At 33.5% G+C, this 16781-nt stretch overlaps 1 protein-coding gene across 1 annotated transcript in view; it reads right to left on the bottom strand.

Moving 5' to 3' along the window:
• Positions 1 to 16781, bottom strand: part of Ide (Insulin degrading metalloproteinase) — a 599910-nt gene that overhangs the window by 519648 nt on the left and 63481 nt on the right. Inside the window, exon 4 of the mRNA XM_090392302.1 lies at positions 16085 to 16111. Coding sequence (XP_090248428.1) covers positions 16085 to 16111 — 27 coding nt within the window. The remainder of the gene's footprint in view (positions 1 to 16084; positions 16112 to 16781) is intronic.

Below are 16781 nucleotides of genomic sequence, written 5' to 3'. Positions count from 1 at the left end.
GAGATACAGTTTTATAGCAAATGGCCTGCAGTCCAAATTGAGTTTGACACTCCTGATGTATACCTTCTGAAGGTACATAAAGAATTTGATAGTGTAAATCATCTTTTGATGTAGCTAATACAATATAGTCACCTGAAAATAAGAGTATGTCTATCATTTTGTATTTTTTTTTTTTGTGGGTTTATTAGTATTCTAAACAGATATGCTATATACATGTTAAAAAAAGTAGAGGTGATATGTGTCTGCAGTATTCCTCTTGCTATTTCTTTCTATTCTGATATTTGTTCTATTTGACTGCTATTTTATTTTCCTGCATATATTTCTTGAATTGACTGTAAGAGTTGGTTTGGCATATTTAAATCAGCTATTCTAAACATTTTTTGTCTGCTCAATTTATCAAAGACTGTCATGATCAATAAGGCCAGATGTGTTTCTTTTTTAAATTCTCTTCTCTTTTAATGTAAAAACAATCTATGCAAGAGAAGCCTTTTCACAAACCAGTAGTAGTTTGTCCTTTACATACTGTTTGGCTTTTCTTTTAATATTTCCCTGCATCTAGATTGTAACCTATATTCAGTACCTTATAGAAGTCAGTGATTTGTTTGGACAGTACACAACAGAACAGTGTGGCATATAGATGCAGTACATTTAGAAATTTGTTACATTGAGTAATTTTTTACATGTTTATGTAGTATGCAAATAAGCTTAGTTACTTAATGAAATTTACTTTTTTCACTAAGTACGTTCTTAAGATATTTGTTATATAAAATTTTTATTAAAAATTATTGTATGCATTTTACTTATTTTGTAAATACTAGCAGAATAACTTTATGCATAATAAACTATGGATTATATACTTATAATTTATCATTCTTATTCCAAAAATATTATCCCACTAAAAAGTAAAAATATCAGTAGATTTTTTTTTTTTTAGTTTTCTGTTCATATCCTTTTAATTCTCTACTTTTTCTGCTAGCAAAAAATGAGTACCTGCACCTATTGTTTTACAATAAAAGCACTAACTGTATTCATTAAATTTGAAATTTACTTCCTTCTATAATCAGGGCATTATTGCAAGAGCTAGGAATTTTTCCAGTAATCCAAATCTTATTAAAGAATTTCTTTCATTAAATCTTTCACTTTTGTATTTGTTTTTGTATTAGTTTCACATTCATACTGTCATCATCTGGGTATTTTCCTATTTTTCTAGTTCTGTCATTATAATATTCTCTGTTAGGTCATTCTATTTTTATACATATTTTCATAAAATCTTATATTTTTATAAAATTTTATGAAATTTTATAAAAATATTTTGTCTTCATAATCAATTCATAATCTGAATTGATTATGATCAACTTCTTGATCATAATCAATTCAGAGATTCTGAAAATAGGTTACCCATTTTTCTAAAGCCATTGTTTGCTTAATATTTTCTTTTATTTCATTATTCATATGTTTCATTAGCTTGTAAGTTTTCAGTTGCAGCTTGGATATATCCTTTTCTAATTGTGTTACAAATTTGTTCCATCTTTATGTTATTTTCCCCACATCTCTTTTGGCAACAGCACTATTTCTTTTATACTATATTTCTGTTTCTGGCAAAGAAGCAGAACCAGCAAACAAATCAGATGAGTATATTGTTGTAATTAATGGCATTTATTGAAAAGAAGACAAACAGGCAGCATATGGTTAAATAATAATTATAAGATGTCATATATTTCTTTGGTTTGGATTCATGTTTCTTGGTATACACTACATGGAAATAAAAAACTTTTGTTAATCAGGAGAAACATAAAAGAAAAATGTTAAAAGTCAGAGGCAATTACAACATGCAAACAATAGTATAGAAATAAACATTTACTTAGTTCAACAATTATTTGCATACATTAGTATCACATGCATCTGATAGTGTAATGGCAAAAAGCATAACATCTACCATATCCTACATCTGTGTGGCTGAGATGTTTAGAAGAGGTGTCCAAATCAGATGTGAAATGAATCCTTATCACATAGCAACACAGGCCATTTCCTTTTGGTCAGTTGCCAGAGTACTTGATGATCTTCATTCAGTCTCTGGAAGATTAGACCTAACTTATGCTTTCTTGTTAAAGACATTGATGTGTTCTGAAATGTGACTTCTCCAGTGGCTGTTTCTTCTACATAGCAGATACTGCAAGAGTAGCAGATTTTGTAGGCTCTCAGTTCTTTCAGCAGGGGATATGATGGTTTAGGTGAACTTAAAATTATGGGGATCTTGCACAGAGGAGGGGTGATGGCTGCTAATATCGTCAATGTTCAAAATCTGGCTCTGCTATGTCAACAACATTTTTAACATTTGGCCAGGTCTAATAAATTTAAAAGCTACTTAAGCATCAAACATAACTGCATCATCTTGTTGTTAGAATTAGAAAACAACACATCCCTCTCATATCTGTATCTCTTCCTCTATGAACAGAACATGCTTACACATACAGCTTAAAGAGCTAAAACACACTAGAAGATGCTTCTGTGCTACCTTCCTCAACCACCTTTAAATGTTGTATGCCCTTTGTGACAGAGCATATAACATCTAAAGCAACAATGAAATAAAGGAATCAAAAATTTAAGCATGTCAGCATAAACTAAACATAAAACAGTAATAAACTGAAAGTGATTTAAAAAAAAAAACCATACAACTGAGGTGAACATAATGACCAGCACTATAAAGGGGCTATAACTCTACTCTACCATGCATCTAACATGTGATGGACAAAACATCAAAGATATTGCAACAGCCTGAAATAAAGACAGTCTTCATCCCTTTGTGATAAATCATATTTTTACATCTCTCTCAATTACCACATTCTCCTTTAAAAAACTTTTTTTGTTTTGCACAGTGTGCTATGTGAGACAAATATGCCACTCTGGAAAAATTCACAACAGAACACATCAAAGAATTCAAAAAAAAAACCATATTTCAGATATAGCCTTCCACACAGCAAGTGAGGTACTCTGGTCACATCAGACCCAGTCCTCTCTTATTAAACATCTCAAACCACACAGACATGGAACATGGACAACATGCTTTTCACTGCAACAATACCACATGCACAAAATTGAAATAACTTAATTCTATGCCATTGTTTGTTATAAGATTATAAACAAGATTTTTTTTCCCATCATTATTTGCATATTCCTCTTGAAGTGTACCAAAAAGAATGTGAAAACTGGTAGAATATTAGGAATTAATAAAACATCAGTTCAGTTAATGTAGTTTTATATTTCAATGTGGCTAATACTGGCAACTCATGTTTTGCAAAGCATGATGCAGGAATTTTTTTTTTAAAAAACAGATCAGATTCAAATAAGCAACAAAAATAACATGTTATGCTCAGCAATAATGCTCAGGGAAAAGGATTTGCTGTAATATGCAATCATCTTGAATGGCAGGCATTATCAAATAGTGATTGTGGGCAATATCTGAATGGGGAATTGAAAAATGCCTTATTAGTGCCTTAATAAATGCTTTATTGCTTATGGGCTTCCACAGAAGTTGCCTTTAAGGCAGATGACACACACAAAAGTTGGTCCTTGTTAGAGATCTAAACAGCAGAGTAGGAAATGGTTTATTTATTTTTAATCAGACATAAAGAAATATTTTGGGGAAAAAAATTAGAGAAAAGAGCAAACTAATAATAACTATTATTATAATTATGGTTATTATAGACTGTTTTTGTTTAATAATAATAACAATAAGTATATGCTGGATTTCTGTTAAGAGTCATTACTAATACCATGTCCCAACATAAAGATGTGCAAAATTCGGATGGAGAGAAGATACAAGAAATAAGAAAACTCTCACTGACTATGTTATTGTTGATAGTGACTGATGTCATCACTCTGGTCCAGGACACAAGAACATAGAGGATTTGAAATAGGAAGTGATCAATATTTAGTTTTAAGCAGGACAAAATGGAATATCTTATTGAAAAGAAAAATGTGTAAGAAAGTTTTAAAAAAATAAAATCCCACCAATATGATATGCTGTCAGAAATCTCATCACACCAAACTGCTTAACTTTATATTTACTAAGATTGAATTGATGGCTATTATCATTTGTCCACATTTCCAGCCTATTCAAATCATTCTGAAAGTGCTGGATATCACAAGTTTCCATCACTGATTGACCTCCCAATCTCTTTGTATCATCAACAAACAGTTGAACATTTCCTGTCAGATCCTTTTCAATATCATTAATGTAGAGACTGGAAAACAATGATCCAAGGACTGATCCCTTGGGTACACCATGGGTCACTTTAAAAATTATGCAGATTCACGCTCACTTTATACATTTTCTGATACCTGTCCATCAACCCTCCACTTATCCAACTCAAGAATTTATATTCCAATCCCATATTCTCCAGTTTATGCAATAGTTTTTCATGTGGTAATCTATCAAATACCTTAAACAAAGTCCAACAGTATCACAGTGTATACATTCCCTTTATCCAATTCAGCTGTAACACTGTTATAAAATACGAGCAAGTTGCTAAAGCATGACCTTATTCTCGAGTAAGGATACAAAAAATTGTAGAAGAAAAGTTTTGATAACAAGAACCTGGGTTCAGGCCAAATAGAAGTCATCAGGTCATCATCCTCACTTTAAGATAAATAATTGAAAAATCATATAACAAAGAATACAAAAACTATATGCCTTTCCTATAAGTCTGGAATAGAACATTACAGAAAGAACATTACAACCATATGATGTAAATGGGACATTACATTGTGCAATACATAGTCTATAATGAGGTGTAAGTCAGCAGTTAGAATTGAAGGAGATCAGTGAGTAGATGAAGATGGTTTGATCTAAAATTAGTCATGAGAACAAGTATACTATCTCCACCATTATTCATAATCTATATGGATTACATTATGAAGAAAATGGCATCAAATCTAATATTAAAATTAAGGATATTCAATTCGGCTGTTTATGTGTGATGTTATACTTATGTAAATAATCCATTACATAAATAAATATGATATGAAAATCAGCAAATAATAAAAAAAAGAATAAATAAATAAAGAATATGCAAACAGAGAAGAACAATGAAAACATCACCTGTATCATAAGTGGAAATCTATAGAACATATTCTACAGGTTCCCATTTTAGGTATTTAGACACAATTTTTTGTGACAAATAAGTACAAAGATAGACAGTAGATAATAGCAAAGCAATGATAGAAAGTCAAGTGAACAAATTTATACTGAATAAGAGAGAAATCTGTCAAAAACAAAGAACATGTACCAATCAATTTTAATTTATCTAATAGTTGGATTAAAAGTAAATTAGATGATCAATGATTGAAGATCAAAGATATCAGTTCTGAGAAAAATCAGTGAATAGGATTAATTAATCAGAATCATCCTAAAAATGAAAATATTAGGAAAGAACTTGACACTGTTAGTATTTAGGAATGTGTGAATAGAGCTAATCTCAGGTGGCAGGAGAAAGACCTATATGAACAGCAAAAATCAGGAGAATTGATAATATAAGACCAATTCTCCAAAATATAAGATCTGACAATATTAGAATACTGACAGAAACAGACTAATATGGAGGAAAATCAATAAGGAACTATTATCCTATAAACTCCTTGAGGATACAATATTAGGAGTCTGATGATGACCTTTCTTGTGAAAAAAAGGTTCTGGTTGCACTGAAGAATGCTAACAGAATGCCAGAAATTATGGTTTAAATGCACTGGCTCTGAAATTTCAAGATGCTATGAATGTTTGAGCACTGCAAGATTATCAATTACAGAAACTGATAATCTTTTTGATAATATACAATCAACAAGATTACAGATAGGTCTATAATCAGAAGAAGGAAGCTATCCACATCACTGAATATAGTGAATTATATGAGGAAACCAGCTACTCAAAGGTAGATTGTGTGTGTGTGAGCAATAAATAAAAAAATATAAAGATAGCAAGACAGATAAATAAATAAAGAATATGCAAACAGAGAAGAACAATGAAAACATCACCTGCATCATAAGTGGAAATCTATAGAACATGTTCTACAGGTTCCCATTTTAGGTATTTAGACACAATTTTTAGTGACAAATAAGTACAAAGATAGACAGTAGATAATAGCAAAGCAATGGTAGAAAGTCAAGTGACTTGGTGCTATACCTGGCCTTATTTGTGTGTTGAAATGTGAAGAGAAATTGATGAAGTCAGTCCACCTTTGCCACAAGTTGCCCCGGTCCTGAAGATACTTCAGGAGCAAACTTTGTTTGCTTACACTTGGATAAAGGATTAAACTAAATATATAATTTATAGTCTAACCAAGTGAAAAAACTTACATCTTTCTCTAATCCAGAGTAATTTAATAATAAGGTGCGACACCTTTTGGCAACTTGTATATGGAAATATGATTTCTGCATTGCTTCAACCTTGGTATCACCTCTTAGTCTGGCTCCCATTGAAAAGACCTCAATAAAGGTCAAAACCGGCCTGGGTAGTGACCCCTTCCCATAATGCATAGCATTATACATGTCTGCAAGGAGATGTGCTTTGCATTATGGGATACTAAGGCAAGTGATGTGAAGTCAGTCCACCTTTGTCACGAGTTGCCCCAGTCCTGAAGATACTTCAGGCACAAACTTTCTTTGCTTACACTTGGATAAAGGATTAACCTAAATATATAATTTATAGTCTAACCAAGTGAAAAATCTTCTAACATCTTTCTCTAATCCAGAATAAAATATTTTAACTAGTATAAATGATTTCTATTAAATGAATCAACATGGTTTATTTTTTTATCCAATAACTGAGTTTTATGTCACAAAATACTGTGTGTGTTTATAACAGAACAGTCCTGAAAACAGAACATTTCTATTTATAACAGAACCGTCCTTTCAGGGCTGTTCTGTTATAAACACTTTCAACATTGGAAGTGCAAATTTTGAAGAACAAACAAAACATAGATGTATACAAACATAAAAAAAAAAAAAAGATAGTCTTTTCCCGTAATGTTCCAATGATGATATAGGATCGAAACAGCTTGCACCCCCGTTAACGCTCTCCCCACCCGTTTCCCATATAACCCTTCCCCAAAAAGCGCACTTAAATATAATAATGTATATATATATATATATATTATTTTTAAAAAAACATGGGTTTTCTAATTTATCTTTCCACCTTGCCTCAAACACCCTCCCTCCACATTTCTGACCCCCCTTTCTTAACAGCAGAAGTATGGAGAAAGAAGACATCCTAACTTCCAAACAAGGTATGTGCAAAATTTCTTCCTCTATTAATCTGCTTATATTTACCTTTAAAATACACTTATAATACCCTAAGAATTCTTGAGTAAAAAGCCAATGTATTTAAAATAAGGGACACTCCTAAACCAAAACAGGCAAAAATAGCTGTAAAAATAATAGTTTTTTAAGAGGAGTAACATGGGAATTTCCCAGAAATAATACCTATTAAAAAAAGATATATTTCAACATGAACTAAACAACAGATTTAAAAATCTTATTACAGGTGACAATGCTAATCCATCAGAAAGTAATGACATAATTACCCAAAACCTTTTACAATGCTCACTTAAAATAGATGGGTGCCACAGAACAGAAACAAGACAAAATTTCTGAAGAAACAAAGCTAGTTTTTATTCAGCCTGTCCCTAAAAAGTCAGCCAGCAAAATATCACCCACTGTCCTCACCTCAATACGCTCCAAAATGATGCAGAACAGTGGTGTCGCACAACCTTTTCAGTTTGGTGTGCTGTCATGTCTTATGCAACCCACTCTAAGTCAAAATTCACATCCGTTTGACTGTATGATTGCATTTTTATCTATGTATGAAAGTTTTAAGAGTTTTTAGCACATCAGTGCTCAAAGTTGATCTCATACAGTCTGATTACTCATTGAATGCCATTGAATGGAAATATTTAGAGAAAATCAGCTGGTCATGTGACATTTTCAAGACATTCAATCACATCAAGCATAGAGGCATTATTAACAGACTAATGACTTATCATCTCATTTCTACCCTTTTGTGATTAGATTGCAGGCCTTCTCTCTGGTTGTTTACTGCATGTCATGGTGGATGGCTTCCTCTCATCAAATTCCTTTTCAATGCTGGAGAACTCTAGAGAGCAGCCTTCTATCATGCTCTTCATCCTGTATATCAATTACTTTCTAATTTCAAATTCTATTCATGCTTTTGCTGAAGACAGTAGTCTCCATCCCTCTTCCACATTCAAGAAACTGTGTAGCACTCAAATGATTCAGGCTTTAAAATCTTTGAGATCACATTTAGTCACTCACCCAAAAGAACCCACAGAATTCTTGATTGTATACAGAAGAGAGTAATCCACCCAATGAGCAATCCCTCTCCAATCACTTTCACATAAGCATATTATGCAATGTTTTTTCTTTCTTTCTTTCTTTCTTTCTTTTCTTTTTTTTATAAGCAACACTTTCATAGGTTTTTATACATCAAACTAGCCTGGCATTCTTCTGCTTTTCTCTTATCATGTAAGAACACTTCAGTCACTGATCAGCATTCAAAAACAGTTCACCTCTAAATTCATTGAGCCAAATTCTCATTTTCTTCATCCCACCTCTGTGCCTGGAACAGCCTTCTCCATACTGCTTATTTCTAAAGAATACAACTCCAGCTTTTCAAGAAACTTGCTAAGAGATTCTCTTCTTTCTCCTTAATCACTTGTCCACATTTGTGCAATTATGCTATATGTCTTTTGACCTCTAATGTGCAAGGATTAAAAAAAAAAAAAAAAACATGTACCACTTCATTTAAGTTACTCTTGTTAGAGAAAGAAACAGATGGTTGCAAACAAACTTTTACCTTGATTTCTTAATTTTTTAACTTGGCTTTGCTGATCACAGAAAACTAACTGTACTGTTCTTGTAGTTGAAATTTTGTGGCATGCAGTTTAAGATAGATTGCTGTGATGTTATTCTTGGTCTTTGCTCTCTCATTTAGAGATTATGGCAGGATTTAATTTGCTGGATGCAACATACATATTTCCACAGCTTAAATCAAATTAAATTGTGTAATAGGTATTATCTTTGTTTACATTCATTTGTGCACATGTTTGTGTAGATTATGTTTTAATGAATGATTTTGTACATAATTCCAGAAAATAAAGACATCATAAAATGACATTCTTTATAAAATCCTATGCACCCTCAGGAAGGGGAGTGGGGGTGCATAGGATATTATAAGAGTACAACATGGAAAGTTTACACCATTACTAACTTCCTGTTGACAATTTTTCTCCAAATTAATCTGTGATGCATCAGGACTTCAATCATGTTAGATTTATTATTTCAGTCTTCTACAAGCACTTTATACAGTATCAATCCACCTAGGTTATCCACTGGGTCTTTTTCCTGCCATTCTAGAAAAAAAAAAACACTTTTTTGTTAACCTTTCCTCTTCCATTCTGTTTAAGTGACCATAACACCTGAGGTTAGAATTACTCACATGCCTCTGAATGCTAACCAAGTTCCTTCCTAATTATCCTTATTTTTAATATGATGCTGCCATCTGTTCATTCTCCTAATCTTTCTCAGAACTCTCATATATGTACACTCCAGTTTTGATCAAGTGTTTTATTTCTAACCTGACTCTCAGATTTCAACTGGTTTGAATACTGTCTGTATATATCTAGTGTAGTGTTTTGACTTATTTCTCTCTCTCTGTTATTACGTATAAATTTATTCAACTAACTACATCCTACCATACCAGCTTTGTCATATCTGTTGTCTTTTCCATATTTAATTACCCATCTTTACAAACTGTGTGCAAAGAGATAAACATGTTTTACTTGTGCTGTAGGTTTTTCCCATTCAGAATGCCACTGATGTTTCTATGTTCCTGCCTAGTTTCACAACAGTATCGTTTTATTGTTGATTTTCATACTAACTTTATTACAGCAGCCATTCATTTTAGTTAGGGAATCTTGCTGACTTCTAAATGGATTTACCTAAGAATATAACATCATTTATATAAAGTAAAAAGCAAGATGAACATATCCAAATTTCATATCAGACCTAAAGACACTTTCCTTCATAATGTGATCCACATAGATGATGAATAATAATGGAAATATGGTGCACCCTTGTCTCACCTGATATTACATCAAACATGTACCTCCTTCAATTACAACTATTAACCATTCAAATATTGACTGTGCATCGCTAGATGTCTCATTTACATAATATAACTGTAGTGCTATTAACAGCCTTTCTATTGGCACCATGTCATATACTTTTTCAGATTTACAAAACTTAAATAACAGATCTTCATGTATTCCCATGATTTCTTAACTAACTTTTAAAGTGAAAATCTGCTCCTGACAATCTCTAATTCACTTGAACCCTTTTTCTTCTCAAAGTTTCCCTTTCATGTAATATCCTATCAATTTTTTTAGTTTCTTCTGAAGGAAGAAACTAAAAAATTTATCCTCCTGATCTCATTTTTAATGTTCATGAGACTGGACTCTACTGGAAAAAATTGCCATCATGCACCTTCATTTCCTGTGAAGAACGTTCTGCTGCAGAAGATAGACTTACGTTTTTTTGGGTGCAAATGTCTCCAAAACTTTGAAGCTTAAACCAATGTTGGTGTACCATTCACAGACACCACGTGCCTTCAAGGGTCTAAAAGCCATGCTGCCAGTCTACTGGAAATGGAACAAGAAAGCTTGGGTTACACAAGACGTTTTTATAGATTGATACACAAATTATTTTTGTCCTATCGTGCTTCACTTCTGTAAAGAAAATGATTTACCAGCCAAGGCATTGCTTCTCTTGGATAATGCCCCTGGACATCCTCAAAACCTTGGTGAAGTAAGAACACCATTGGATGTCAAGGTTGTTTACATGCTCCCAAACATAACATCACTTTTGCAACCGATGGATCAGGGGATCATATCAATCTTCAAAGCCCCTTCAAAGCCTATTACCTGAAGAGTCTTGGACACTTCAGGAAAAACTATTAAAGGCTATTCGATATTTTGAAGGGCATTAACAACATCAAGGCAGCTTGGAACGAAGTGTCAACAAAGTGCTTAAAAGGAGCATGGCGAAAACTTCTTCCAGCACTTATGCACGACTTTTAGGAATTAGAGCAAGAGGAGAATGTTATTGAAGATGTTACCAAGCTTGCACGAGAGATGGGATTGTACGATATTACAGCTGAAGATATGACAGATGTCTTAGAGAGATAAACCACTTTCCAATGAAGACTTAAAAGAATTAGCTGAACAATTAAGTCAACATCCAAAGGAGGAGAAAGAAAACGAAGGTCTCCTCTGAGAGATATGAAAATGGCTGATTTACAGCGTATCCTTGCAAGCATAGAGACAATGAGTGACGAACTCTGTGAAATGGACCACGATTGGGAACGGAGTGTGAACGTAAAAAGGAGTGTAATCGCATCTATTCGACCTCACACTGAACTCCTTAAAGAAAGAAAAAGAAAATCTAAGCAGTTAACACTGGATACTTTTTTTTTAAAAAAATGCAAGTGATCCGAAACCAGGAACTTCAACATAGAAATATGTAATATCTTTTCGAAGTTTCATATTTTTTATATATAATTTTGTTTTTTGTTTTTATTATTAATAATTTTATTTTAACAAATATATATATGTATTAGCAAAGCTTTGAATATAATAATGTTACACATACTTCATGTGCATATTTTTTGACTGCATGGAACATAACTTCATACCTCCCATTAAAATTGGATTCGTTTTATGCCGATTCAGTTTACGCCTGTTTTTTCAGGAATGGAACTGCGGCTTAAACCGAGGGCTGCCTGTACTGACTTATCTTCGAGTAACTTTGGGTACATGCTCCCCTACTTTGACTGTCTCTTTAACTTCCCGAGTCTATTTACCAAGGAGTACTGGTTTTTTTTTTTTTTTATCCTCACAACATGCCTCTGGCTAAATCAATGTTTTTCTTCAGTCTGCCACTGTATTTTCAAGGTTTGGTTCTTTTTTTTTTTCAAACTCATTTTTTTTTTTTTAAATAATTGTGTATTTGAATTTAAAGTTGCCCTCTGAAAGCTGCTCAACTATGATTCTTTTTAAAACTTTCTTAAGTACTTCCTTAAAAACTTTCTTTTCAATTTGTTATTCAATTTTATCCTATCCAAAACTGAATGGTGATCACTGCCTATTTCAAATCTTCTGTATACTCTTGTGTCCTGAACCTGCATTAAAATATCACTATCAATAATATCAGTCACTGAGACTTTCCTTATTTCTTTGATCTTCTCTGTTCATATGTGAATTTGTGCACATGATGGATTCTGGTGTTAGTAATGACTAGTCCATGTCTTGAACAGAAATCCAGCCCGTGCTTACCATTCTTATTAGTTTTGCCCTCTTCTACAAAATTTTCATGAAATGTTGCTATATGTGGCACTCATTTTTACTCTACTGTTGAGAACTCCAACAAGGACCGAATTCTTTCTTTGTGTCACCTGCCATCTCTAAATGTCTCAAAAAAATTCCCCACTTTTTGCCTTAGTAGAATTTTTTCTGTAATAGACATAAATAAGTCTCATGGTCCAATTCCCTATTTGGATATTTACCAGCATTACATTACTTGATATTGCTTACCATTCAAACAGATTATCCTCATATTTAGTGTTGAAAGCTATTCCTTCTTTTGTATGATCATTATTGCCTGAATATTTTGTATTTGTTATTTTGAAGAATTTCACCTTTTAAGTAATCAGTAAATAAATACCAGTTATTCCTATCAGAACTCCAGTTGGAACCTCAAATGCCCAAACTATACATTACACAACTCTTTCTGCCACAAGGAAGGCACTTGTGCATTCATCAGAACTAACATACCAAGCAAAAGATTGCACATCCTTGAATCCCCACTGTTTGATCTGCATTGGCTCAAAATTTCTCTACTAAACCAACCTGCCCATTTCATATCTCTCTCTCTATCGCTCATCAAACTCTGTCAACCACTCTGACCTCTTCAACCATCTCTCTTTAAAGCTTAACTTTCTGCAGTCGAAATATCCCAATAGTGAGGTCATCCTTCATGGAGACTTTGATGTCCACAAATCACATTGGCTCCACTTCTCGAGTTTCTCCTTTCAAGCAGGCAGGGATGCTGGGGTGTTTACCATCAGCAATGACCTATTTCAGATAATCAATCTTTCCACCAGAATACCTGACAACCCCTCCAATTTGCCAACACACTAGACCTATTCTTAACAAGCTCCTCTTCCAGGGTATACTGTGGTTTTTGGTTCTCCTCTTGGTAATTCGGACCACAACCTCATAGAAGTCTTTTTTGCCATGTCACAATCTCCATCCACCAGTTCACAGTTTCGTGTCCTTTGGCACTAGAAGGGTCCAACTGGGAAGACCTCCATAACGTCTATTCCTGCTTCCCATGGTCCAATTATACTTCAGTTTTTCCGATCCAAACACCTGCTCAGACCGAATAGCAGAAATCATCCTCACAGGAATGAAAGCTTTCATTCCTTATTCAACTCTATACTGTTTTGGTTCTCAAAAAAGTATGCCAATGCTGTAAAAGAAAAAACCTCTGCTTACCACGAATGGCTCAAGACCAAAACTCCAGCTGCCCACTCTGCAGTTCACAACCACTGTAAAAGAATCATCACCAAGGCCATTGAGTGCAACTTCTGCTCACCCAGGTTTTCCACCACACTCACAACCAGATGGTAATGTAGTCACCTCACCAAAAGACAAGGCCAACTTACTTGCATCACTCCTCTCTTACAATTCCTGCATTGATGACCTAGGCAAATTTCCCTCCACTCCACAAAGAACAGCTCCGTTCATGTTTCCCATAGTCTTCCAATAAAAGGAAATCTGGAGAATCTTAAACAGCCTGAATAAAAACAAGGCATCTAGTCCTGATGGTATCCCATCTATCATGTTAAAAAATTGTGCCCCAGAACACTTATCCTGAATCACCTCTTCAATCTATCCTATTCAAATGGCATGTACATGACAACATGGAAACAGGTCCACATCCAGCGCATCCTAAAGAGAGGTGATAAAAGTCAACCAACGACTTCCCGTACAATTACTCTCACTTTTGTTCTCTCAAAAATTATGGAGAAGGTCATCAATAACCTAATCTTGAACCATCTGGAGACATACCAACTAATCAGTGACCAGCAGTATGGATTCAGGAGGGTGATTATGATGATCAGGAAATATTCAATGTTGATGAAATTGGTCTCTTTTAAAGCGTATGCCAACAAAAACTTTCTAGCTAAAACTGAAGCATCTCAACCAGGCTATGAATTACCTAAAGATTGTCTTACACTTTTATTAGGAGGCAATGCAGAGGGTGACTTTAAACTCAAGACTATGTTAGTTTATTGTGCGCAAAATCCGAGATCTAATATTTTGAAGAAATCATCACAATTGGAAAAGAACTTGGATTTAACGAACTGGATAATAAAGAAACTTTCTTGATTCCCATTCAGAACAGTTAAGCAAACATGATCTCCTTCAACTAGAACAGCGTGCATATGAAGAAGATAAGGAGGGCGAACAAGAAGAGAATGTTACGACTAAGAAGCTAACTACAAAAGAACTTGAGCTAGTTTTTAATCACATTGAGCATGCTAAGGAAATTTTGTTTGATGCTGATCCTGATATGGAATGAAGCTTCGAAGTCTGCCGAAATCTTAATAAAGCATTCGCCAGCTATCGCAAATTGCATGACAAGAGGAAAAAGTCAAGCACGATTCAAACATCTTTACTCAATTATTATGGGAGTTTTCCCAGAAATAATATATTTCTGGGAAAATATTACTCAATTTTTTCGTAAAAAAAGTAGCTCAATCAAATGTTTAGACATTAAATAAAAATTTAAGCAATTGATTTTTATTAACTTGGATGATTTTATCCTCTAATATAGCTTATACTGTAATTTTTTTTCCCAAATTTATGCTAATGCATTCACTTAATGAATGCATTATGCTAAATGCATTCACTTAATGCGATTTCGCTTAGCACACATTAATTGATGGATTAATTAATTGCATTAAGCAAGGTTTGCCTGTATTTCATGGCTGGAATACTGCTCTCTGCTTGATTCTATCCAGAAGAGGGCAATCTGGCTAATTAACGATCCCTCTCACATACCCACTTCAATCCCTCTCACAGATGTTCAGTTTCTGCTTCATGTTTCTTCTACAGATACTTTCATGGACAGTGCTCTATTGAATTGGCCACTATTATTCCCCCACTCTCCTCCAAAATCATTAAAACAAAAGCCACTGCTAACCAACACATTTTTACTGTTCATCTTGAAATTCACTGAACCAACTTCACTTCCTCTTCCCATCTACTTCTGGCCTTTGGAATAGTCTCCTCTACTCTGCCTTCCCTGAAGATTACAACCCTTAGCTGTTCAAGCAAAATGTGAACAGATTCATCCTTTCTTCTATTCCTCTTGCCAACACATGGCACTAACATGCTATAGGTCTTGTGGCCTTTCATTTTGTAGATCAGATAAAAATAATAATATTAATAATAATAATTAAATTAATATTCTGCCATACTTGCAAGAATTTCTGACTTCAGCAACAATACTTTAAGATAAAATTATTCAGCAATAACTTTTCCTAAGATGAAGCTGATTAGTGTTTTGGCAATTAATGTAAAAATTATCCTAATTCACAATACTTTGAGATCTATATGAAAAAAAAGTTTAGGCTCTTGGCTCAAAATAACAAGTCAATAGCAAAATTTGAGTCGAGTAACTCTGGATGTTATTGTAGGTAATAAATGGTTGCTGATTTTTCCAAAAAATAAGCACCAATAAGAAGTGGAATGAACAACCAATGGAATGCAAATCACAGTGCAGTGCAGTATTGTTTAAAGTGCAATATTTAATGATTCGTGTTAATGATAAATTTTGATTTTAATTTTAATTTAAACATTAATGTTAAAGCTTGATTCATGGAAAGGCAGAATAAGTCCATTTTCTGTAACTAGGTTCTCAAAACTGATGAGAGATAAATGATACTCACCTTATTATATTCATTCTCTTGTGGATACTGCAAAAGAGAAAAATATCAATGAATTTTGATGCATGCACGATATAAAATTCTGTATGAATAATAACTTTCATGTTTTTACAATACTTTTCTTTTAATGAAGCTCAACAATCTTCAAGGTTTTGAAGAGAACTGAACATTCACTAATAACTTATATAGTTCTTAATTAAACTGTATCAATTCATTTAAAATTAACAAACAAAAAATGATCTATGCAACATAATCTAACAATTTTCTAGCTATTTTTCTTCTTCTAATTTCCATCTTTTACTTTTTCAACTGAGAATGGGCTTAATAACATCAGACAGGCATGGTAGTTTTTCTCTGAGAAACTGCAGCTGAGAGAAATAGCACACCAAATGATTCCTCTCTAGTAATAGCACACCAAGTGGTCCTCAGACCCCTTGGTGAGCTATTAAGATAGAAATCATTATTTATGGTAACTCTTGGCCCACAACACATACAGATGATTCATAACCTTTTGTGGATAAATTGCCATAAAAAAGGTTTTTTTATTGTCAAAATTAATTTTTAATACACACACACACACGGTGATTCCACTTATAGACTTTAAAGGCATATTCTGAACCTCAATATCAAAAAGGTTCTAATTAATATGGATGCAGAAACCTCATTTCCAAAATACTAGCTTTAAAGCGGGAGCACAATA

Source organism: Typopeltis vanoorti, chromosome 5 (genome assembly GCF_054136105.1).
Source record: "Typopeltis vanoorti isolate ZY-2024b chromosome 5, IOZ_Tvanoo_1.0, whole genome shotgun sequence".
NCBI classification, from domain to species: domain Eukaryota; kingdom Metazoa; phylum Arthropoda; class Arachnida; order Uropygi; family Thelyphonidae; genus Typopeltis; species Typopeltis vanoorti.
This window is presented reverse-complemented; position numbering and strand designations above follow the sequence as displayed.